General features: G+C 38.5%; 1 protein-coding gene across 1 annotated transcript in view; it reads right to left on the reverse strand.

Annotated features, from left to right (window-relative positions):
• Nucleotides 1–5,028: 5,028 nt before the first annotated feature.
• Nucleotides 5,029–24,462, reverse strand: part of SLC24A2 (solute carrier family 24 member 2) — a 102,798-nt gene continuing 83,364 nt past the window's right edge. Inside the window, exons 7-10 of the mRNA XM_042826877.1 lie at nt 14,685–14,813; nt 7,949–8,038; nt 7,368–7,534; nt 5,029–5,293 (exon numbers count right to left, since the gene is read on the reverse strand). Coding sequence (XP_042682811.1) covers nt 5,044–5,293; nt 7,368–7,534; nt 7,949–8,038; nt 14,685–14,813 — 636 coding nt within the window. The 3' untranslated portion in view covers nt 5,029–5,043. The remainder of the gene's footprint in view (nt 5,294–7,367; nt 7,535–7,948; nt 8,039–14,684; nt 14,814–24,462) is intronic.

Raw genomic sequence — 24,462 nt, forward strand, 5'->3', positions numbered from 1 at the left:
AAATCGCCTTCTGCTGATGTATCTTCTGCTACAATTTGATGCAAGAAGTGCACCAAACTTTTCAGGAAAACAAGAATAACCTGCTCAGAGGAACTAACCATGCCTCTTTCTCAATTAAGTTGTGTCATTGTTATTTAGAAGAGGTATATAACGGTTTCCAAGAACAAAGGGAACGCCTTTTTTTCTCCTTTAATACAGCTCCCAGGACAAATCAGTGTGTTGTAGGATGCATTTATGAAATGCAGGATCCTAGGATAAAAACCTGTCTGTAACTGGCAGAAATCGTCTGGATTTCAATGGGCTGGTTGTTGGCCAAGGGATTATTTCTTTGTTATAGGTTAAATAAACCCCTTTGATATAGACTCATATTTGATTCAGAACACAAATTATATGGATCCTAAGATGCTATCTTAAGGAATTACTACTGAGAGGAGAATCATTAAAAAAAAAGTATTTCTGCTCTTTCCCAAAATATGTAAAGAAATGAAAGACAACCAGAGAAATAATCCCTTAAAAAACGCCCAAAAGGTACAAATATTTCTAAGCATCTATTTCTTATAGTACTTGGATTAACCACACATTTAATCTACCTCTTTATGGACCTTCATATCCACACACAATGGTACCATGAGTGACAATTATCATAAACTACTTCAGAGTAGCATAAATGGAAATCACACGGCAGGTTCATTGCCAGTACAAACATCAAATGATAGTTAGATAAGTTTCTTTGTCACTCACTGTGCTTCATGTTTCATGAGGATTACTCAGACACCAGCATCTACTGAATAAATAGGCATAGGCATACAGGCACAGAGAGCCTGTCTGCACTACACAAAAGCACTACCTATCAGTAAAACTGACAACTAAGAAATGCCCAGGCATTTGCTGAAAGACTTTTCCATGCCTATATGTAGCTCTTAAGACATCATCTTCAGATAACATTTCTTACCACACTTCTATAGTATCTACCCTAATGGTTCTAGAACAGTATCTTCTGCCAATGGAAGCTGGCTTTTTTTTTTTCTTTTTTTTTTTTTTCTTTTTCTTTTTCTGCAGGTGTATGTAAAACAGCACGTTCTCACAGGACTTTAATGGCATTTTGCATACTCTTCTTTAATTCCAATGAAGTCAGTGCTAAAAATGCACACAACAGGTTATAATCGGATTCGTGACCTTACTTGAATGTTACTGGAAATCCCTTCCAAAAATAATGTCCAACACCAATTGTGTGCAGGTGTAAGGATGGCATGGAGAATTGGCTACTCAACCTGAAGCCTTATTGGGCATGCTTACCTTACTGTGCTGCCAATGTGGGGCTGGCCAGAAAACGCTAAGAAATAACAAGATTTTTATTTTAATGCCAATTTTGATATTGATAATACTTTTATGCCTCAAAAGATTTTCAACATTGGCTGAATAAGCTCAGGCATATGAGTGCATGATCATCAGACTTCCATGTGTAGTAATGAATGCAGGATTCAGGCAGTCTGAGGAACCAGTTCTCTAATAAAGTCTTTCAGACCTTTTTCTGGTTGAAAACAGCAATTTGATTTCTAGGTGTACAACGCTGAGAAATGTTCACACATCCAAGAGTGAAATGGTTATGGACAGTGGGAAACACCTTCTGTTGGGAAAACAGTGATGCCTGAGAGAAAAGGGTGAAGTTAAACTATCTGCTCTCACTATGAAACACGGGTGTCCTAGCAACTGGCATGCTCTGGGCATACAGTGACTGCTACAGCAGCTCTCAGCTTCTTGTTCAGCTCCTCACTTCCATAGCTTACAAATTCCTCCTGTATGGGAAGAGGGGTCTCCATTCTCACTCTGTTTACCCTACCAGAACAGCTGCTGCTTTATAACCAAAGAGCACACAGTTATCCTGCAAGTTTGTTCCAGCAATTATACAAGTGTCTTTCAGAGCCAGACTCTCATGGAAGCATTGCAGACCTGAAATCCCCTCTATCCCTGGAGCTGAGCTGCCATGGCAGCAGTTATCCTGCTGCTTGAATAACGACCAGCCCAGCAGATGCAAGGCAGTGGGAGCTGTGAGCTGTCTCCTTCCCAAGGGGAAGAAAATTACTTCCAATACCTTCCAAGATAAATGTGTTGATAGGGGCAAGCAGACAAAGACAGTGTCCTCCAGGAAAGAAATAGGTCAGTTATTTTAACAGTGCATGAATGCCATTATAGAACAGCAGCCTTAGCCACACACAGTTATACCTCCAGTCTGTAATCATGCCATCTTTGGAATTATATGCTCGCAGTGCATAGGGCTTTCAAACCTTACTCCTTACTCCCTGCCTGCCCTCAGTGGGGCAGCACTCCGCTGTTGCTGCCTGAGCTTTGCAGAGCACATCAGTGTGCTCTTACAGCTCCCAGTAGGGGTTTTTCCTTTTCATTCCATGGATTACACTGCAATGCCCATGTATGCGCAGAAGAAAAAAACAAACAAACAAAAAAGCACAACAGAGTAATACACTGAACATAGATCAGACTCTTGGTCTTTCTTTGTTTCTTGCTTTAAAATGTAAACCACTGAATCTGAGTATTCTGTATATTGTAAGTGGCCATGTACACTGCACAGACCCATCTCAATCCTGCACACCCTCTCGTAGGTCATACTGCCTTACTCTGCTCACCTGGTAAAGAATCACTTGCGTCACACAAAAGGCTGCCTTGAGCACTGTCATCAGAAACAGAAAGCATTTTGTGGTTCTCCTGGGGCAGGCTGTACGGCAGAGTCAGCTTTGCTTCTTGGGACACTGGCTCCATTTGAGCTCAGAATTTGGGTCACAGATTTGCTTTTGCAGAACTGCTGCTCTTTTCAGCAGAGGACACTGTAAGTATGTCTGCACCAATCTTCCCCTTGCGTACACACATACACAGAAACAAATGTTAAGAGGTCCGTAGCACTGCAGTTAATATAGGTGAGGATTCTGGAGCAACAAAGGATTTTAAATATAGTTCTTTGCTCCCAATGAGAGAAAAGCTTGCACCAAAGTGCACTAAGAAGCAAGAGATGTTGCAAGTGTATGCTAAAGATCCAATGCTGCTTCTGAATGCAATTCTTTAACTAGGACTTAATATCTTACAATAAGACATGAGGAACAGACATTGTAATTCCTAGTTTTCTTGCTTTTGCTCAATAGTATTTCACTTTTTTTTTTTCATAATATCTCACAATGTTAATATTTCAATAGTTTTTAATGTGTATTTCTTACTGTTTTCTCTACCATTGTGTTCTCTCAAGTCCTTACTCTTGGGCTTACTCAAGCCAGCTACTGTTATATACAAACACATGTAATAGGAATACAGTAACAACAAGGGGATGAGTGAAAAGCAAACAGCAAGGAAAACAGGCAGGAAAGCATGATGACAGCATCAGAAAAACGGACGAGACAAAATGTGCTGAGCCTTCTGTTACACAGCTGCGAGCATTACAATGTCATTGTGAGCACAATACGAATACAGAACAATGCTGAAAGAGGTCACAGATATATACTGAAATTTCATGAACTCTAACTGCAAAGGAAGCCTTGAAGAAGCAAACACTGATTATCTGAAATAATTTCTTAACACCTGTTCCAGTTCTCCCATTTTTTGATCATCCAGGAAACATGAACACTGCATAGCTTTCTCTCCCCCTGTTGTTATTATGATTATATATTTTGTTCTAGCTTTGGACATTCTCCTCTCCTCTCAGGATTTCAGTAAAAGAATGTTGCATTTTCACTCCTTCCCAGGCTTCTTTGGACATTCACACTTTCAGCAATAATGAAGAATTTTCATGTAGGTTTCCTGCAGTTCCACTACATTTAAACTATTTTTTCATACCTAGTATAAGGATTTTATGAGCAAAATGAACTGCCTCAGCTCTGTACAGCAGCTGAGTATTTCTTCCAACAATGACTATCTGTATCTGTGAAGGTCTTTACACTTCAAGTAATGGAAAAAGATAGCTTGTAAAGCATATATCCACCTCAGCAAGTAGGCTGCCATTTTATAACTATATTTTCTGTATGAAATACTACGCATAAGCAAATTAGCCTTTTACTTCTGGCATCAAAGGCAAACTCATCATGGTAACAGCATCTGAAAGCCATTGGTACTGTTGGTAGTATTGCTGCATTAGAAAAAAATGCTGTGTTCACATATCAGTTGTATCATCTCTTTGCATGCTGCATTGGTATCAGAGAAAACAGCAAATCCCCAGACAGAAATCCCCGGACAGGCCTTGCCTGTGAATAGAGTGAAAATCTGCATCAGTCACATACTGGCCAGCAAACACAGTCCCTTCAGCGCTAGCACTGGGGTTTCAGCAGTCTGAAGAGCTTTGCAAGATGTAATAAATCATCACTGACATCCTGCTGATGGCCGTTGTAGTCCCGTGATGCAGAGGATCAAACCACTGGTAACTCCCTGGCTCTGCTGAAATCACAACATGTTAGTCCACTTCAATGAAGAGACATGCAAGATCTTCCCTTCCTGCAACTCATGCACTCAGCAAACGCTTTCCACTCAGCAGCATCAGGAGATCAACAGATAAATCCCATACCATGATGTGTGGGAGGTGGTGCCTCCCCAAAGTCAGAATTAGCATTCCCCTTTAGAAGATTATAGCTTAAAGAAATGAGCACTCCGTATATCTGTGTGTTCTATGACAGAGAGAAAGAAGTCTGTGGACGTGTACCATAGGCATTAGAGAAAGAGTAGCTTTCACCCTCTCAGTGCGTGTGCAGCATCCCCAGTGCTGAGTGGCGAGGTCGCTCTGCAGCCAGCGAAGAACACCTCGGCACAGCTCCATGTGCGAGCGCACTGCTTTGCAGCAATCAGTCTTTACTCCAAGTTCCTCTCTTTCTATCATTTTCTTTCTTTCTCTCTTTTAAAACTGAAGGGTAGGAGGCTTACAGTTTTTTTCCATCACGGCTTTTTTTTTTTTTTTTTTGTTTTTTTTTTTTTTTTTTTCCATTTCATTTTGATATACATATACTGAATAAATAAACATCTATAACTTTGTTTCTCAAGAATCAGCACTTTCCACTAGATGGAGACAGGACACTGGATCACTTTGTCCTCCAGGAGGACGCTGACAATCAGGAACACGAAATAAAGCCCAAACATGAGAAAGCCCAGGAACTTGTTCATCCTCCACTTGCAGAAAGCGATGGAGAGGATGACAAAGAGCAGCATGATGAAGAGGAGGACGATCGCACAGAACAGACCATTGCTGCTGACAGTCACCGGAGAAAAGTTGTTAATCACAGCATACAGGAGCCATGGGAGAGGAAGGCTGTAAAAAGAAAAAAAAATAATAATATGAAAAAAATAGAGAAATTGGAAAAACAGCAGAGATCTAGAAAAGGGAAAGTTTCTGGAGGTACTTCAAAATTCAACCAGAAGCTTCATAAAATGAGGCATGAATTTTTCTAATGTGTGTATATATCTGATTTAACAACATGCTTGTGGTAGCACGGGATTCAGGCTCTCCACTCTCCTTCCACCATGACATTGGTGGATGGTATTTCCCCTAGCTGACAGAAATCATTGAACATGTGCCTGTGAGCAGGGAGACTCTTTTGTTTGCTTAGGACTTTGCACCATCTGCACAAGAACGTACTTCCAGTGCCTTTTCAAGAGCCCACCAGCAAAAGGGTGACTCACCTGATGTGTCCTTCCCATAAAGAACCAGCACTCCACAAAGCACTACCCAAAAAATTCATCCCTTCAAAGTCATGAAGTCATTTACTATAAAACCTGCACAAAAATGTGAACTTCTACTGAACCTTAGCTTAATTTCTATTTCTGTGTTTACTGTCATTACATTTCTCATCTTTGATGCCACAGAATGAGGCAACATCCCTCAGGAAGATGTCAAGCTGAAATAAATATTTAAGCCCCCGATCAGAGCTTAGCAGGCTTAGGATGCATGAAGAGAGCTGTCAGAAGCTCACAACATTCAAGCTTTGAATAAGCAGCTCAAGAGATAATAATTCTCTACAGACTCAATGCTAACTAAACCAAACTGCAGCTACACTGTGCCATTTTATTTGTTCAGGGGCTAAGTCTACCAGACTGTGCTAGCGGACAACAACATTTCTGCTGCTAGGGAGACTAAAATATATATCACAGAAATAAAGCACTGCCAAAGAGAAAAGTTCTGCCATGCACCCTACGCGCTCTAGATTGAAAGACTCCATAATGCATAAGGTTTTCAAAAGTCTTGCAGGTCTGTTGCTAAAATATTCAAACCCTTCCTAAAAATTTCAAACCCCTCCTGCTTCTGGATTAAGAGAAAAAAAAGATGGCCCATTTTTTATGCAGCATCCAAAGGTACTGCATTAGCTAAGAAATAGAGTAAAAAAGCTGTTTCCTTAAACTTTGGGATCTCATTTAGTACCAGCGCAGCTGCTGGTACATTTTTAGCAGCTCACACTTGTACTGTTCTTCTGACTGGACTCTAACTACAAAGAGGCCTGCTCTTGTGCAAAAAACAGCCATAGGTAGAAAAACAGAGCATGGACATGATTCTCAATGCCTCTACCTATGCTGAAGATGGGAAGGAATAAAGACAGTTCTGTTTTTACATCTCATGCACAATTTTGAAATACCGAGGCACAAATTATAACATGGGATGGACCAGGACTAGCTTGATTTCAGTGGATCAAACAGGACCTTGAATCCCAACTGCATGCCTTACATCCCTTCCCTAGGGCTGCTGTGAAACAGTAAACAGAGCATTTCCACAGAATTCTACATTGCTTCACATTGTTAGACCTATACAAAAACACCTGTGCATTAAAGAGAAATTTTGCAATTGCTTTTAACTTGGAATTTGTCAGATATATTAAAAAATCACAAAAATAAAATAACAATAAAAAATAAAGAACAACAGCTCATGAAAGCTACACAAGACACTGATGTCTACTTGTTTTTAACAACGCACTGAATACTGTAAAGGCAATGAATTATTTGTTGATCAGTGGTTATAAAGAAAGCCCTAGTAAAGTTCAATGCATAATAGCTCAAAAGAATGACCTGACAAAAGCATAAACATATTCAAAAATTTCTTCTTGGAACAAAGCCTTTGAATTACTTCAAGTGCACTTTACCTGCCTAGGAGGTTCTGCAATGAGTAAAAGAGTAAATCAGGCAACAAGTCTGTAGCAAGCCCATCATTCAAATGTCTATAGACTTCTGAACGCATAAAATTGTAACATCCATTGCTTATTTTCATCACTTTCTTTTTCAAACTTTTTCATATCAAAAGCAGAAAACTGTTGTTGGCAACGCCTTCACAAATCTAAGGCAACAATGCTAAGAACAAAAAAGTTTTTAAAACACAGCTTTCATGCTATAGGACTTACCCCACTGTGATGTCAAATATGTTGCTTCCAACAGAACTGGATACAGCCATGTCCCCCAGACCTTTGCGTGCTACAATAACACTGGTAATAAGGTCAGGAATGGATGTGCCAGCAGCTAAAATAGTCAAGCCCATGATTTCTTCACTAATACCAATGGTTTCTCCAACCTAAAAAGGTTTGAGCAAAAACAGAAAAAAAAACCACACATGAGTTGCAGTCCTGTGGTGGAGACATGTTTTCTGCTATAAAGCTGCTTAATAAGGAATATTATCCTGGAGTTTCCTGTTTGTCTTGGAGAATACAATCAGGATTGGAGAATTACTGTTTTCACAGAAAATCAGTAGGCATTGACAAGTAGCTGCTGATGTTACCAGAGTGATCAAATCCTGTGGTCAGGACAATCACAGCTCTCTCAACTATTTTCCATTTACTGAGTACTGTTTTACTTCATCCACTGTTGCAGCTCCTGAAACAGAGGATTTCTCAGCATGAGAGACACAATGGACCCTGATTCTGAATGGTTTCTCAGAGCGCAGAACACAATACAGAACCTGTATTTTGCACAAGCATCACCCTCTTACCTGATGTGCCCACCAGACCATCAAGTAAGAAAAAAATGCAATCCAACTGATTGAACCAAAAAACGTGATAGGAAAAAATTTTCTTGACTTCTGCAAAAGAAACAAAGACAAACAGTGAACACCTATGTTGAAGGCTGTTTTGCGGAATTCTTATTTATTCTCTAAGTGACCTCTTACTTCTTCTGATCACCTGTTCTATCTTTTCTGATCAGCATCATATCATCAAGATGAAAGTTAAGAGTGTTAAGAAACGATTTTCCTCACTGCTGTGTGTTTACCCATGCCTCATTCTTGTACTGGCTTCTGCTATAAAGTAGTCTATGACAAGATTCATCTCTGAACAACAGCTTTCATAACAAATGGCAGGTTTTCTGTTGTCTATTTCTATCATGTGCTGTTACACTACAACTTGCCAGTGTTGAGCTGAATGGAGATTTAGAATCTAAATTTATTAGTAACTTCACGCCTATTGGGAAAGAATGTTTTCAAGCATACAAGTATGCATACATTTCATTCACATATTAACAGCTTTCTGCAACATCACTTGCAGTCGCTGTAACAGATGTTGTCATATGGTAGTTAGAAAAATACGTATCCAAAATTTATTGGGATATTAACACTTCTTGGAAAAACAGCCCATTTTTTCAATTAGAACAGAAAATACATTAAGAATACATTTGCAGCGCTTAGCTTTGTGGAGAAGTTTGTTGTAAAACATTGTAAAACGCTCCCCCTGAGGTCCCTCATTGAATTCCAAGATCTGTATCACACCAGAGAAACCTTATTTTCATTTTCTGTGTTTCCTTTGCTTATATCAAGCTTTGAATAAATAGTATAATTGCAGCCAACTAATAGGCTATATTCAGATTAATGATTTATTTTGGTTTTTGTTCTTTCCAGTCTTTTGCATCATTCATTTCCCACTGGCTTGCTAGATTTATGTAATGAAAAGTGATAACTACTATAAGAAGTAAACGTGACTGTAGTTAAGCATATCATTGTATAAATCAAATTACTGTTTAAAATGAAATCTACACCGTGAATAAATGCTACCAATCTTGAAAGAAACCAACTCTTTATGGACATTCACCAGCTGAAGAAAGATCTTTACTGCAGAAGACCTCTGACGTGCTGTTAGCAGAGTGCTACAGATTTACCTCAATAACTAGGGACTGCCAGACAAGGCCAATTATACCAACCTGACCACCTGTATGAGCTGCTTTTAGACCTATGCAACCTCCTCCCATTTTGCTCTCATTCCACTTCCTGCTGTGCATATGGGCCTTTATGGAAGTGCACCTTGACTGCAGCTCTCTGCACTGCGAGATGTTCCCCTGCAGCACCACCAGGCCCTGATGTGCCCTATGGGCTCTTCCTGGCTGTTCTGGGAACAGACAGGACTGAAAAATTTTCCATCAACACAACTTCTGCAGGGAAAATGTGCTGTGAATCTCTGGCAGTTCAACTCTCTCAAACTGTGACAAAGCAAGGGATGCAATACACACCCACTGACAAAGGACAAGTAAGACATCTACATCAGCTTTACAGCAGGTGCTCTTATGGGCTGTACTGTAGAGAACACTTCCTCACTCTCTGTAGTACTTCTCATAAAGCTAAATGTCCTCCTTAAAAGTGGGCTGCAAACACTGATTGGCACATCCAAAACAATCCTGTAATTGAATGTTCACAGCAACATTAATGATGAAAATTTAACAATGCTTCCCAGAAACATGCAGAAATAGATAAACAAGAAACTGAACTTCAGCTAGAGTAAGAAAATCATTCCAGCAAACTGTTTAAATTAACTGTTTAAATAAGGGATAAATAACCACAACAGCACCTGAAAACTTATTTTTAATACATATTTCCCTATTGTCACAAGCACCTTTTCTAATCCAAATAGCTTTGGTTGACCTGCTTCTTAACTCTTTATGGAGCAAACAGAATGACTTTTTTGAAACAGAATTCTGAACTTCTATTAATTTAGAAAATCTGGAAATGAACTAAATTCCAATGTTTAAACTGACTCAGAAATCATATGCCCTTTTGATTCTAAAAATCAAATTTTTAAATGCACTGGGAGACCAAGAACCTAAGGTCTGAGATTTATATTTAAAGGAAAAAGAGAATGGCCAAAAAGCAGCAATCTGACACCAGAAAAAGAAGAATCAAGTCCAGAAGGGATAAATAAATCTAAACAGCATTTTCATTTTTTAAATTTAAAGGCTAGTAGATCTTTTTTCAGCACTGCTAGCAGTCAAGTCTTTCAACTTGCAACATTTTTTTATCTTCCATGTAAAAATGGGAATTTTTTTGCAGTATATGTGGTGAATGAGTAGGCAACCTTCTTGCAGCTGGTCACAAAATCTAAACAAGAGAACATCATAGCAGGGGAAATTCAGTGATCAATATACAGCACTCCAGAAATAAGCACACACACTGGCTTATGCAAATCCAATACAGCAATAGCTGTACTGGCCAGTAATAGCTACTGGCCTAATGAGAGTATGGGATTATATATACCAAGCTCTTGCAAAATAACTGGGCATGGCAAGAATCACGTCTGCATAACGTGGAAAACTGGTTGCCTAAAGATTATCAGCCACTAACTTTGCAGCCTGTGTATTCCCAGTCTCAATCTTCCCCCAGTAAAATTAACTGATGGGCAGATGTTCAAGATTATGAGCATTTTGATAGACTTAGCAGTTTCATTACCTACTTTAAAAAGATGGATGTTTGAAATCAAAAGGGACAAAATTTGAAACCTGTGCATCCTTTAAGTAATGAAAACAAGGATGGATGCCATAAATGCTACTACATGATTTGCATACAGAGGAAGTTTTTAAAAAGAAGAAATAAGAATGCAACCTTCCTTTTTTTTTTTTTTAATGATAGATTTTTCTTCCAGAGTAAAGTAACAACCAAGCTTGTTTTGTAACTACTGACAGTGTTCTTTTGAGATATATCTCTTTGTAGCTCCCTACCTCTTTACAATATACAGGGCTGCTAATTCCAAGTATTTTCCTAAAAGAATTAGTCAGAGAAAACAGAGAGGAACACTTTTTTCTGGTAGCATTGTGATGGTTGCCTTAGAAAGAGAGAGAATCCTGTTTATTACCAATTGGTTTTGTTGTGGTCATGGTAACAGACAAAGGAGAAGAGCCATGGTTGATTCAGTTTATATGGTATTTTCTTTTAACAAAAGAGAAAGAACTTCATAGCTTTGCTGTAAATTGGTTGGTTTGGTACTTTTCCTGTCTATTAGTAACCTAAAGGACATTTTTCTTGTTATACTTCTGTATTGAATTCATGTTAGTCTCTGAAAAACAGGTTCTGAAAACAAGTGGAATGATGAAAGAATGATAAAAAGTGAAGATTTTTCATCTAAGAGTTTGATCCTAAAAGACAGTGAGTCCTTAGTAATTTGCAAAGTATCTGTCTTCATTTTAGACTACATTATTACTGATATCTTTACTTTAACCTGAATGAACTATGTGTTTACCTCACGCATAAATTTATCCCTATTCAAGCTTTGATTTTCCTTCCATACTTGACAGTGCTTAAATCTGATTACTCAGAACCTGTTCCTGTAACTGGATCTGTAAAGGAACATCTTGTCCTTGTCCCCTTGGTAACAGTACATCTCTGTGTGGCAACGAGAGTCCATGTAAATTCTTGGCTGGTGATGGGAATTTGCAGAGATGAACCATATGGGTCAAGTGACAAGAGAACTGGACTACTGATAGCCTGTAACAGAATCATAGAATCACAGAATGGCTTGGGTTGGAAGGGACCTCAAGGATCCCACAGGCAGGGCCTTTCTAACCTCCAGATCTGACACTAGATAAGGTTGCTCAGGGTTCCATCCAACCTGGCCTTGAGCATCTCCAGGGACGGAGCACCCACTCACAGAATCACAGAATCACAGAATGGCCAGGGTTGGAAGGGACCTTGAGGATCATGAATCTCCAACCCCTCTGCCACATGGGGGGCAGACTGCTGGGCAGACTGTTCCAGCACCTCACCACTCACTCTGTAAAGAACTTTCCTCCTGGCAGTCCCCCTGAAAGTTGATTTCCCTCCCATTTATAATCCTCTTTTAAATACTGAAAGGCTGCAATAAGGTTTCCTCACATCCTTCTCCAGGCTGAACAAGCCAAACTCCCTCATCTTGTTTTCATAAAGGAAGTGCTTCCAGACCTCTGATCATCTTCTTGGCTCTCCTCTGGACCCTCTCCAACATCTCCACATCTTTCTTGTATTGGGAGCCCCAGATCTGTACACAGATCTGTGGGTCCAGATGGGGCCTCACGAGGGCAGAGCAGAGAGGGACAATCACCTCCCTGCCCCTGCTGGACACCCCACTTCTGGTACAGCCCAGGATACCATTGGTTTTCTGAACTGCAAGAGCACACTGCTGGCTCATGAAGGGGTAACTAGCTCAGTATGAATATAACAAATGAGATGCTGTTCAATATCCACCACTGGACCAGTGGGTCACCTTGGTCACGTCATCATCCTTTCAATGTTTTGATAGCCCTAACTGTACAGGCACTACACATACATTTAAGCAGGTCAGTTGAGGAGTTAGTTGAACTATTACATAATCCACTCTAGGTATATATATAAATCTGCACATCTGCATGACAGAGCATAACAGGGCAGTGAGGATTTTGCAGACTTCATAACAGGAGTTCTTGGTAAATGAAACAATTTTTCTACAGATTCTGCATCTTAAGGAGAAAAGTACAGCTTGATCTAATACTAGTAAATGCAATCAACCCTTCTTCACCAAGTGGAGATAAAATATATTTTAACAAAGAAACTCTACGAGGAAAGAACTCATTTTTGAAAAGTGGACACCCACAGAGGATGTGCAAGGCTCCATATGGTCTCTCAAAGCAGTGTTTAGCAGACTAGTGCTCATTTTGTACAACCACATGCTAATTTGAGCATTCTGATGTAGAATTTGGATTTCTGACTAAAATAACCACACTTGCAAATTGAGCCCATGACAGTAGACCTACCTACAAAATCTATTTAAATATTGTTTTAGTGTTTTAACTTTGCCCCACAGGTTTCATGAAAACTTGTTTTCTGATGCACATGCTGAGCTGTGAAATTGTGTTTCCTTTTTGTTAGGAAGGGAGGAGAGGGGATGGCACACAGGCATCTGTGAGAATATTTTAGAGACAAACACTCTAATGAAGCATCCTTGTAAAGTTAGACAGCTGGGCACAGAGAGTTTATGCAACCATCTGGTTAATTCTTTGACAGTAATGTTCAAAGAATGCAGCTTTTTACTGAAGTAGCCTGCTACCTCTTTTGCTATTACAACATGTAATTACAATCCACATTTGTCTTGCTTCTGTATAAAAGCCTGCACTTTTCATTGAATTAATTTTTAAAATGTTGTTGCTCATTGACATAGCTGGCATATAAACTGTACTTAATTTTTATGTTACAGGAGGTTATTTTAGTTGCGGAATGTCTGCTCTGCTGTGAGCAGTACAAGTGTGAATACTCACACATTACACACAAGTTGCACAAAAGTTCATAAGATATTTGCTTTCCAAAACTATTGTTGTAACAACTATCCTGATTCAGTACTGTATAGAATAATAAATATGTCCACGTGTTCAAAGGGAAGAAACAAAATTCAAATAAAAGGTGGACATAAGGAAAGAAAGAAACAATCTAGAAATTCATGTAGTATGTTTTTCTGTGTTACCAAACAAAAATACTTTGCCAGAGTTATTTGAAAACTTGAAGAAAATAAAGCTTGAAGGCTGGAAGGGAAAATGTCGCTTTGTATCCTTTGAGAAACCTTTATCTAAAAACAAATCAGACGTCCTCTTTTAGCTTTTTTTCTTGTACTGAATTGAAGTATTCGAGTGTGTGGGATGGGAAATATGATAAGGAAGAAAAAAGAATTCAGGGTGTTGATTTATAACCTTTTATGCTGTGTATCGTTCTCTTGCAGCGCTTTAAAATCTATTTTTGATCCAGAAAGGAAGGGAGATTAAATCACTACAAAAAGACTTTTCCATCTATTTTTTTTCCTTTTCTTCTACTTTCTATGAGTCTTGGTATTATATGGATAGGAGAATGTAGGAGTGGTAAGACTTGTCAACTCGTATTTTTAAGTCTATTTCTATTAGGAAGCAGTCTCACATGACTTTAAGTCATGTTGGGGATAAAACTAATAAGTGTTTTAAACATGGAAAGACTTTGGATCTTGTTCTAGATCGAAAATTAAAAGATGAGTAGAACACAAAGGTCTAGCATACATTTAGGAGAAATGCATATTTTGATATGAGAATTAGAGAACTAAAATCTTTCCGGTATCACTCTTTAGGACACTGAAGATAGACAGAATTCCTCAGTACTGATGTAATCTTCAGCAGAGATCTAGAAATGCATATGTGAAGGCCCTGAAGAAATTTTCAGAGCTTTCATTCTTTTTCATAAAATATCAATGATAAGAATAGCAATTTTTATGGAGCTATTACCAACCAGTTGCCCATAAGCACTGATATGTAGATCTGAAGATTAATGATGTTGCCTCCTCAAAGAAATGTATAATAAACCATCATTTTTATTAAAAACAAACAAACAAACAAACAAGTCCTCACTTTCTTTCTGGAGTCCAGTTTCTTTCTGGAGACATTCACGCATTCAGCTTGAGAACCCCCAACTATGCAGTACGCCCCAACTTGTAACAGCAGGTACTCACAGGATTTCTGACATCCGGGAGGGAAACCCACAGAGGGAAAACAATAGGCAGTACAAGAAGGTAGGTGAGCTGCTTGCGTGGGGTGTCAGGCCAGGCCAGGCTGAGTGGCTGGTCCTCGTCCTCTTCATTCTGTACAAAAAAATGCAGGGCGCAGAATATGTAAATAGCTAAATGAGGCTAAGGACTGCTTAAAGAGAGTCCATAGGATTGCACAGTATTTCAGTAAGAACCCATGGGAGCTGAAAACATCAAATCAGCACTACTCTTAACAACATCAGGTAGGACATAGTAGTTTTGGCCAGACTATATGGTACCCTCCAGAATAGGCTGCCCAAGGATGTCAAATTGTGGCTCAGCTGAAAGTGATGCTGGTCCCTTGGGATCCATGCAGTACTGTTGCACCTTCTCCCTGAAAGGGAATTTTACTCTTCCTGTGTCTTTGAAACACCTCTGTGATCCCACAGGATTCCCCTGGGATGTGGGTTTGTCTAAGCAAGGATTGAAACTGGTCTGCACAGTCCCAAGCCTGGCCACATAGATTGATATATACTTTAATATACGTGTTGTGGTATACAATCACAGATATGCAAATAAATGCAAAGATATATGCATTATAAGCATGCAAATTAACTATATATATGTGCATATATATATATGCATATATATTGCTTTTTAAGCTCCTATGTGCTCTTTCCCTAGTGTGCCTCTGCCAACAAAATAGAGTCCTTTAGACTGCCACAGAAAGAAAGCAAAGAAAGAATGATTGAGCCTTTTGGGTTTATGAAAAAAAATAATCCTTCAGCTTTCATCACAGGTAGACAAAATCTCCAGAATTGCACATAGATCTGTATTATTCCACAGAAACAAGGCAGGAGGAAAAAAAATGGCCTAAACGGTTCTTTCAGACAGGTGCGCAGGTCCTGCTTAGACTGTGGAAACACTTTCTGAGAGTGTTCCATGACAACTAAAGAAGTCCGAAAAAGAGTAGCTTGAGGAATGAGCAAGAAGTTAAGAGATGTGCACACCTACAAGACTATAATCTCACTGGAGTCACAGAGCCATAATGGCTGGCTTCCATGGCTGGAGTGTTGTAAATTATTCAACAACTAACTGCTGAATACTTTTCAGCCCCTCAGTCGTTTTTTCATAGAGCAGTATGACTCTGTGACAGACCTGACACTGACAGACTGAGGTAAGCTATTTTTCTCTTGACACATCTGCAGCTACTTTGTAGATTATGTACTGATATCAACAGAAGACTGTTTTGTTAACACCTACATTTTGTGAAACTTGATTTATGTGATTGTAAGACAACAGTAAAGTGACTAGGTCATAATTGCTATTGTCATCAAAAGATTACAAAAAAACATGCAGACAAAATGTATGACGGTCCACATGGCACTAAAATGGCTCCTGAGCAGCTTAAGAGGCTAGCCTTTGCCTCCAGCTTTTAGCTTTTTACCAAAGCCAGCAGATGACTTCTACCTCACAGCCATAACTTACTGAATTCCGACCTCTGGAGGACTGTGTTAGTGCAAGAGTTTATGGGTTTACTACTCCATAAATTAAGCCATTCTTTTTCCATCCTGGTACATGCTGCTGAGATGGGAAAATCAAACTGAGCTAGATGCTCAGCATTAAATTTGATGACTGAAGTAAAATTTCGGCTTAAAAGGACCAACAAAGTGTTGCCTAGGTAACCTTTTCTGAGTGGCATGTATATAATGCAGTGAGCCGACTCAGCAGGAATAAAGCTCCATAACCAATTGCTTTATAAAAGAGTACTGAATGACAAAATACTTTCTGAATCGTTGTATTTATAAATTAGCCGTGATTAACAAGTATATTTAATTATAACAGTATCTTTACATTAGTTGGAGTTTGCACACAAGTCTGCACAATGTTCATGCAATGGTACTTCAGCACTTGTCCCACACAACGGTAATACAAACGAGAGTCACAAAGCAGCACAAAGAATTATGTCTGGAGGTCTGTCAGATGTGTCCTAGGAAACCTTGCTCCATCTGTTTAAGACCTTTCACTTCCAGGTTGTACTCTTCCATTTTCCCAACACAACTCAAAATCTAAGTCCAAATTCAAACTCAGAGTGGAGGAGGGCAAAAACATTTTCCCTGTTACTGTAACTGCAAGACACGTTACTGGTGAGTAGAGACTGCATCTCCACTTCCTATTCCATAAAGCAGAGTCAACAATTCACAGAATCATAGAATCACAGAATTGATCAGGTTGGAAAAGATCTTAAAGATCATCAAGTCCAACCACAGCCTAACCATACTACCCTAACTCTAACAATCCTTTGCTAAATCACACAACCCTCCACTAAATTTGGTTTTCAAATGCTGACCTTCCAAAAATCAGTGGAATTATGTCAAACACAGATGAAAATATAGCTTGTATGGACTTCAAAACAATGCTGAGCCATCCACTGAAGCTGAAGAAATGTAAGAGAAATAATTTTCACAGCTACAAAGCTGTGCAAATGTGGATGTCTCTGGACTACACAGTAGTGATACAGAATGACGTAGAATGGATTTACGGTAGAGATTGCTTGCACTATCTGTGGATTCAGTCTATCGATAATATACATGAATATACTGAATATTCATAGACACAGTTTGTAGGAACTAATACTGAAACCACATTTTTATCTCTTTTAGATGATATGAGAAAAACTCAGCACTTAGAATATTATGTACAATTCCCTTCTTCGATGCTAAGAAGACAAACATAATGATAATATGATATACATAGTGGAATCCAGCTATCTACATAATGGATATGCTGTCATTTTGGATGCCTTCTAGCATTCCACTTTACCTCCAGATGCTCAGTCAGAAGCTTAGAATATTCTGCTAGTTTACAACGTACCTGACACTGCTTTGCAAGAATCTCTATTTCTCCAGGCCAGCTCAGGTGGTGTTAGCCATTTCTATGTAGGCAAACAAACCCTTTCCTAAAACTCACTCCTTTGGTATTAATACTGCAGCTAAATAGGTTTAAAGATACTGCAGTGACTATATGGGAAAATTGCATTAGTTGACCTTATGAACTCTGAAATTATTTAACCGGGTAGACAAAGTTTCATTTTAACCGAAATGTAACTGCTGTCACAAAAGAACACAGATCATATTATAGTGAACTAAAACCTGCAGTACAATGAACAATCACAGTTCTCCCACTTTTCCAAGTTCATTCTGGTATCTGTAAGGATGGTCTGGAATATGCAAACAAACATGCAGTTTTACCCTTACATTTAAATATATGAATTTATTTGCATTACAAATTACAAGAATTCTAAGAGTTTTAGGTAGTCATTAAACATATTAATTCTTGCAGAAACAACTGGCAATAGTTTCAGTTTCTCTTTATCAGTATGATCACCTGAACCCCTTTCTCCAAGCTACACTTAATGGTTGATCTCTGGTAGATAGTATGTGCTGTGGAGGAAACAGAAGATAAAGTAATGCAACATTTCTGGTTTTTTGATTATATGTAACAGCAACTGGACTAGGAGGACAGAAATCGCCAAGAGCCCATCGTGGTCAGCACCTTGCTTCTGGCAATAGCCACACATGGGCTCTCAAAGAAGTACTGGATTGTGTGGTACATCTTCATCTGCCACAAATTAAAAGCCTAGCCAAAAACTGCATCTGATCGTCATTTAAGATAGTTACTAGTGTGCTTCCATGAAATTCTCATTAGCTGTCATAATTCTTTCCAGCTTCTTTTTATTGTATCCTAGTTTTTTCCTGCTGAGCTTGGGACTTCGTCACGTATACAATTCTGTGCTTAATATTATATGCATACTCATGCCTAGATGGGATGGATATGGTACCCTAGTAAGAATTAATCAGTAATTACCAAATTAATTATCTAATGGGCAAACACTCCCCTTGCATATCCTACTATGGTTAGTGGAGCACATCTGTAAATAACCAAAAAATAAAGTTCTGATTCCCTGTTTTGAAGAAATGAAGCAAGAAGTGTGGTTCTGTTAAATGTTATCTTTCAGTACCTGTAACAAACATTCTTTTAACATTTCCTTCTAAATGAACACACACATATTCATAATCTTATTCTTGCTGCTTCAGTTTTAATTCTAACTCATAATAAACAGTGAAAAAGGCACCAAATCTCCTGAGCTTCCATCTTTCACACTTTCTTCAACCAACAATATAATCTAAAACTTGTTTGTAATCCCACAGATGAAATCTTATAAGTTCACTCAGGACTGATCTAATGACTTCTGCCAATCCCCCCCAAAATCTTTCCAAAGATAGGAAGATACAACATTTCACTTTAAACAAGCAACACAGACATACGGAGACCTTTCACCAATAGCTATTTTGTTTGTAAACAACAGCTTGTAAGCAACCTCCAACTACTGAAGTCACAGTGTAAGGCACTGCTTCCTGCAAACATCAGAAAGTTGCTTTCTTGGATGCTCACACTCAAAATTAATCATCTTACTAAAAATAGTTGCTTATCTGGAACAACACCAAACTGCATTTTTATACATATTTTTACTGGTTGTAGTAAAACATGGAAAACGAGTAAAATGAACCACCTTAAACTTATCTGAAATCCTAAATCTGCTGCTGTTTATCAGTTAGCCCATATGATACAAAAGATAGAGCACGTGAATTACAGACACAATATTCTGAGGATTAGTTTGTTAAACCAACTCGGCTGAAGAGCTTAGCCATAAATTCTCCTGGTTGTACATTTACTGCACATTTTGATATCTGATATCATTAAAACAAATAGCATCAGGAATGCAGCAGAAAGGAGACAAAGATTTCAACTTCCTTGGGCAAGTATAGGTGCAGTACCACCCAAACAAATGCAATTTATGTATTTGCCTGATAGCAATGTATTGTTGAACTACACCTTCTTTTGAGAGTGAGGAGTTCTGTACAATCAAACTCCTTACAGTTAGCAAATCAATAAAAAATTATGTAGTCTCAAAATGTCTCAGGTGCAGTACTGACTTTCAGTACTAAAGCTGATGTTTTTTTCAGTTTTTTTTTTTGTTTGTTTGTTTGTTTGGAATAGAAATTCTCATATTCATTTATTTAAAATTCAAGAAGAGAGTAAAATATGCTTTTAAAATATGCTCAGCTTTTAAAATATGTTTAGAATATATGGACTGACATCCTAGTGCAGTCAATTTTTATTAATCATTTCTGCACTGTGAACTGATGGAAAATAACCACACTTCAAGAGAAGCCTGTGGGAATGAACAAGGCACAAGTAGGTATTTGCTCCAGATTCTGTTATTGCAGCCTTTGCCCTCTCGGGCTCTGGTCCAGATAGCTTAAAGCACAATTCCCAGAGCTTATATGCAGTCTTCTATGCCCAGGTAACTACTGAAACTCTTCGGGAAAATGGAAAAGGAATACACTATAATAGTCAAAAGCCAGCCCACCAGCTGAAGTAACAGCTATAATGCTATGGAGACACAGTTGAAGAATAAGCTTTTGTGTCGCTCCATTTTCCACTGCCCTAGTTTTCAGATAAGTCAAAATGGCATATAGCAGAAAAAAAAAAAAAAAAAAAAAAAAAAAAAAAAAAAAAAAAAGTGGAATATGCATCTACGTAGGCTTAGGAAATTTAAGAACAATCCATTTTGATGGCAGTGTAATGCAATGTTACAAAGAGTTTTATTGTCAAACAAAATGCTGGCATTTATTTCAGTCTGAATGCAGAAAAGAATTTCTGCACTAGAAAAGCATATTTTTAATGATGATAAAAATGCCAGGCATGCTGGAATATATCACTGTCTTCCAACAAATGCTGCTCTCATCTTCTTTACCATCTCTCAGCTAAAAGGAAACGCTTAATATAGCCCAAGAACGATAGCCCATGACAGAGAAGGCAACGCCACTTGGATTCAAATCGTCTTAATTTGATGAGGTGTCCATGTTAGGGGAGAGTTGCCTCCTTCAGGGACTTTGTCCTGAAATACACCACACTGTGCTGCTGCTCTTTGATGGGGAAAGCAAAATACACCTTACCATCCAGTTTCTCAGGTAAGTGTCATGGTTGGCATGTAAACATTTTCCAGTGGAGTTACCATGGAAACGGGTAAAAGTGTGCACAAATGTATGTGTGTGTGCATGTGTGTGTATGCACGTGGGTGGGAGGAAGAGGTGTTATCTCCAGCCAGGGAGCTATTTTTAGGAAAGCCACTGGCTAAAACAACTATGATTGAGCACACTTAATCAAATGCTTGTTAAGAAGGTGACAGTGGGTGGAGGGGAGGCAATTGGACTTCTCATTAGGATCACTTCTCTGAAGGACACCCTATAAAACATTTAACGAGACACTGCCAGTGTCCTTTTAGTCTTCTTTCATTTCATCACACACACTCAGTACTGCTCTATGAAGTTTCATATAACAGAGTTTTCTCCTTTGTGGCAACTGATAAAGGTTAAAAAGAGGAGTGCAGCAAGTAGAAAAAAATCCCCAAGGAAGATGGAATATCCAGCAGGAGGAAAGGCAATTTCTGGCAGCAAATGAAGCAGGAATGTATTGCAGATTTTACGATGGAAGGAGGTATTGTTCCCTGATGGGCTGGGAAAGAGACCACAAACTTCTGTCCCTCCTGCCCCCTGGCGTGATCCTGGTTTTATCAAAGTATAGGAGATCGGCTGTTGCTTTCAATGGGAGTGATATTTCATGAGTATGGCTGTCTGGACAAATGATTGAATTCCTGGGGACATTTTAAATTCCTGAAAGAAGCTGCAAAATAGAGTTCTCCTTGTTGAGCAAAAGCTTATGCTAGCAAGACCAGAAACGAATTTCCTGGAATCAGTGGATTTGGGCTGTGTTTGTTTGCAAGAGAGAAAAAGGATGATAACCATAACAGAACTTGACAGTACGGGATAAACTATTAGAACCGTATACAAACCTTTTAGATCCCTCAGTACAAACATGTTTCAGGAATACTCAATGACATACTGTGTGGAAACACCCATAGCCTAGCCCACAGTTTTCAGGACAGTATTTTTTCCCCAGACACATATTTGCAGACTGGTTCTTCTAGAAGGACAGCATATCTAATCTCTTTAGTTCTAAATGAACATCTCTGGAACATGGAGTTACTAATGTTTTCAGTGATTCAGAAGTCTGTCTAAACAAACAAACACTTATGAACCATGTATTTGGATATACACAAAAAGCAGACTGCAGAGAAGTAAATCTTATATTGCATTTCCAAATTCTGAAACCACAGAATTTCTTTTGCTTCAAAAAATTCATGCCATCAGAATTAATTGTACTACCAAACCAGAAGAAAATGACATTCTCAGGGTAAAATGGTGAATGTTTGTACAAAAAGATCAAAATTCAAGAGTATTTGTTAGTCAAGACTGAGCTGTAATAAGCTAGTTCTTGAGGAAGACAGAAAATAAACTATTGTCAGGGTCTAGCTGGCACACTATCCCATGCCTTCAGTATTATTTCCCTGATAAAAGGTGCTTTCAGCATTAATACCATTGTCTTTGAAGATATGCCACTTCCTAGGGTTACGCAGCGTCTGCATAAAGTTTGGAAAAGGTAGAAAAAAGTCCCAGCAGTCATTACACTGCTTTGTAATTTTCTAATTTTCTAATTTTCTAATCTTCATCAAATAACAAGGTCTTTATGTGATTCCGTTGTTGTCTATAACTCTATAACTCTATAACCAGTACTAATCCTTTTAGACTCTATGAGGTCAATATACTAAATAGAAAGAAAGGGAAGAGTACCGAGTTTGTACTTCTCTTTTTTTTTTTTTTCCTACCTGCTTCCTGAAGTGATGAACACCTATAAAAGCAGCCAGAGGATGAAATGTATGAGAAACATTCAGACTTCACATTTCACCAAGCTTTGGTTGAATGTTCTTCCTCTACAGGAAGCACACTTCCTTTAGATGTCAGTGGAAGTAGATGAGGATCTTGTTTTTCTTTGCTTTGTGTCTCCTGACCTTTACTTTTGTATTGTCTTTTTTTTTTTCTTTTTCTTTTCTCTCTCCCTTTCTATTCTTAAACTGCTTTCTTAAGATCCGCTGCATTTTATTAACTTCAAGTATCTCAATGATTCATAAGTGGTTCATAAGTTTGTTTAGACAGACTTCTGAAACACTGAAAACATTAGTGACGCCAAGTTCCAGAGTTGTTCATTTAGAAATAAAGAAATTAGATATACTGTTCATCAAGAAAAAGCAAGTGTTAGCTTCAGGGTGAAGCCACATTTCTGGCTTACCAGGAAACTGTGCACAAAAACCTAGGCAATGAATTGAGGAAAGCTCCCTGTACAGGAGGGATTAGCCAGGGAGCCTCTCAGTGAAGCAGGGACCTAAGTATCACAGAGATCAATATTTGTTTGTTACACACATAGCATGAATGAGTAGACTATTTTTATTACAACTTTTTCAGAATTCCATTGCATATACTCAAATTATAAAATAAATTCCAACATATCAGTTAGAGAAGCAGACTGAGATAGAAGCAACTGTCAGGTTATCACTGGAAGAGGACAAAATTAGAAAGGCCACTTGGGAGGGATCCAGCATGAGCCATCTCAGAATGTTATTAGGAGACTGCTATTTTCTTCTGCAATAGCAGATACTTTAAATCCTTTCTTTCAGATTGATGGAGCTAAAAATGCAGAATCACTCCTCCATCAGTTACAAGCTTCACCACTTGCTCCATCTTGTCATTTTAACAGTGACAAACAATGTATCCCACCTCTGATACAGCACAGTACATTTTCAGAGCAACCTAATACTTACTTGCTGAAATTAACAAAAAAATTCAAAAGCCTCCCTCATCAAAATTTTAAAATATCTAAATGGAGATGGGAGGAAAAGGAAGAAAGCATTGCTGAGTAATGTACTCCTACAATAATTTTCCCTCCTTATCCTGAAGTTGGTTGAGATTGAAAACTTTATCTTGAAGGACGAGGCTGCCTGACCTTGCTGATTTCTGAACAAGCTCAGGAACCACTTCATTACAATGCCAAACGATAGCATAAGGACACTGCTGTGAAATATGATTGCTTAAGATTACTCTTCCTTCTTTGTTTTCACTGAGCAGTTTCAGTACAAAAAATGTGGCAGAGCAAGATCAATTTCCTTGTTAAGTTACTGAGCACTCTTAGAGTCTATCAGAGTTACCGTACATCGCACAGACTATTTTTCCAAACAGGTTACACCAGGCTATGCTATCCTTTACTGGCATTTGTGAACAGAACTTGGAAAACCACACTGCTTTAGATTTTATTATGTATTTTGCTGAAGTTAAATGACCTAGTTTACCCTAAAATGATGAGTATTAATGAGGAATATAAGTGGACTGCTGAGATTCTTTATGCCACAGATTTTACCCAACTCTTTTACTTATGAGTAATGTTCTATTAGGATAATACGGATCTTTTAAGCGGTATGTCAATCTGTACAGCTTATATCAACAAAAAGGTAATTTAATGTTCTACTAAGTTCTCCTATCTATGGCAGACTCATTATCATTACTCAATTACTCAGGAAATAAAAAACCATCCATCTTATGGACAGATCCTGGTTCTCCATTTCTATTCTCAAAGACCAAAATTATCTTCAAACAGTAAAGAATTAAAAAGCCTTCTCGCCTGATGCAATGCACTAACCCCTCTTGTTGGCCATAACCATCATGTCATTACTCCACCTCTAGCTTTGTAAAGAAAACACTTTTTCCAAAGACTCATGCTCTTTTTCAGTCTTGCAGACAAAGGCACA

The sequence above is a fragment of the Centrocercus urophasianus genome, unplaced genomic scaffold (assembly GCF_019232065.1).
Source record: "Centrocercus urophasianus isolate 14NV4802_14NV808 unplaced genomic scaffold, USGS_Curo_1.0 seq_27, whole genome shotgun sequence".
NCBI classification, from domain to species: domain Eukaryota; kingdom Metazoa; phylum Chordata; class Aves; order Galliformes; family Phasianidae; genus Centrocercus; species Centrocercus urophasianus.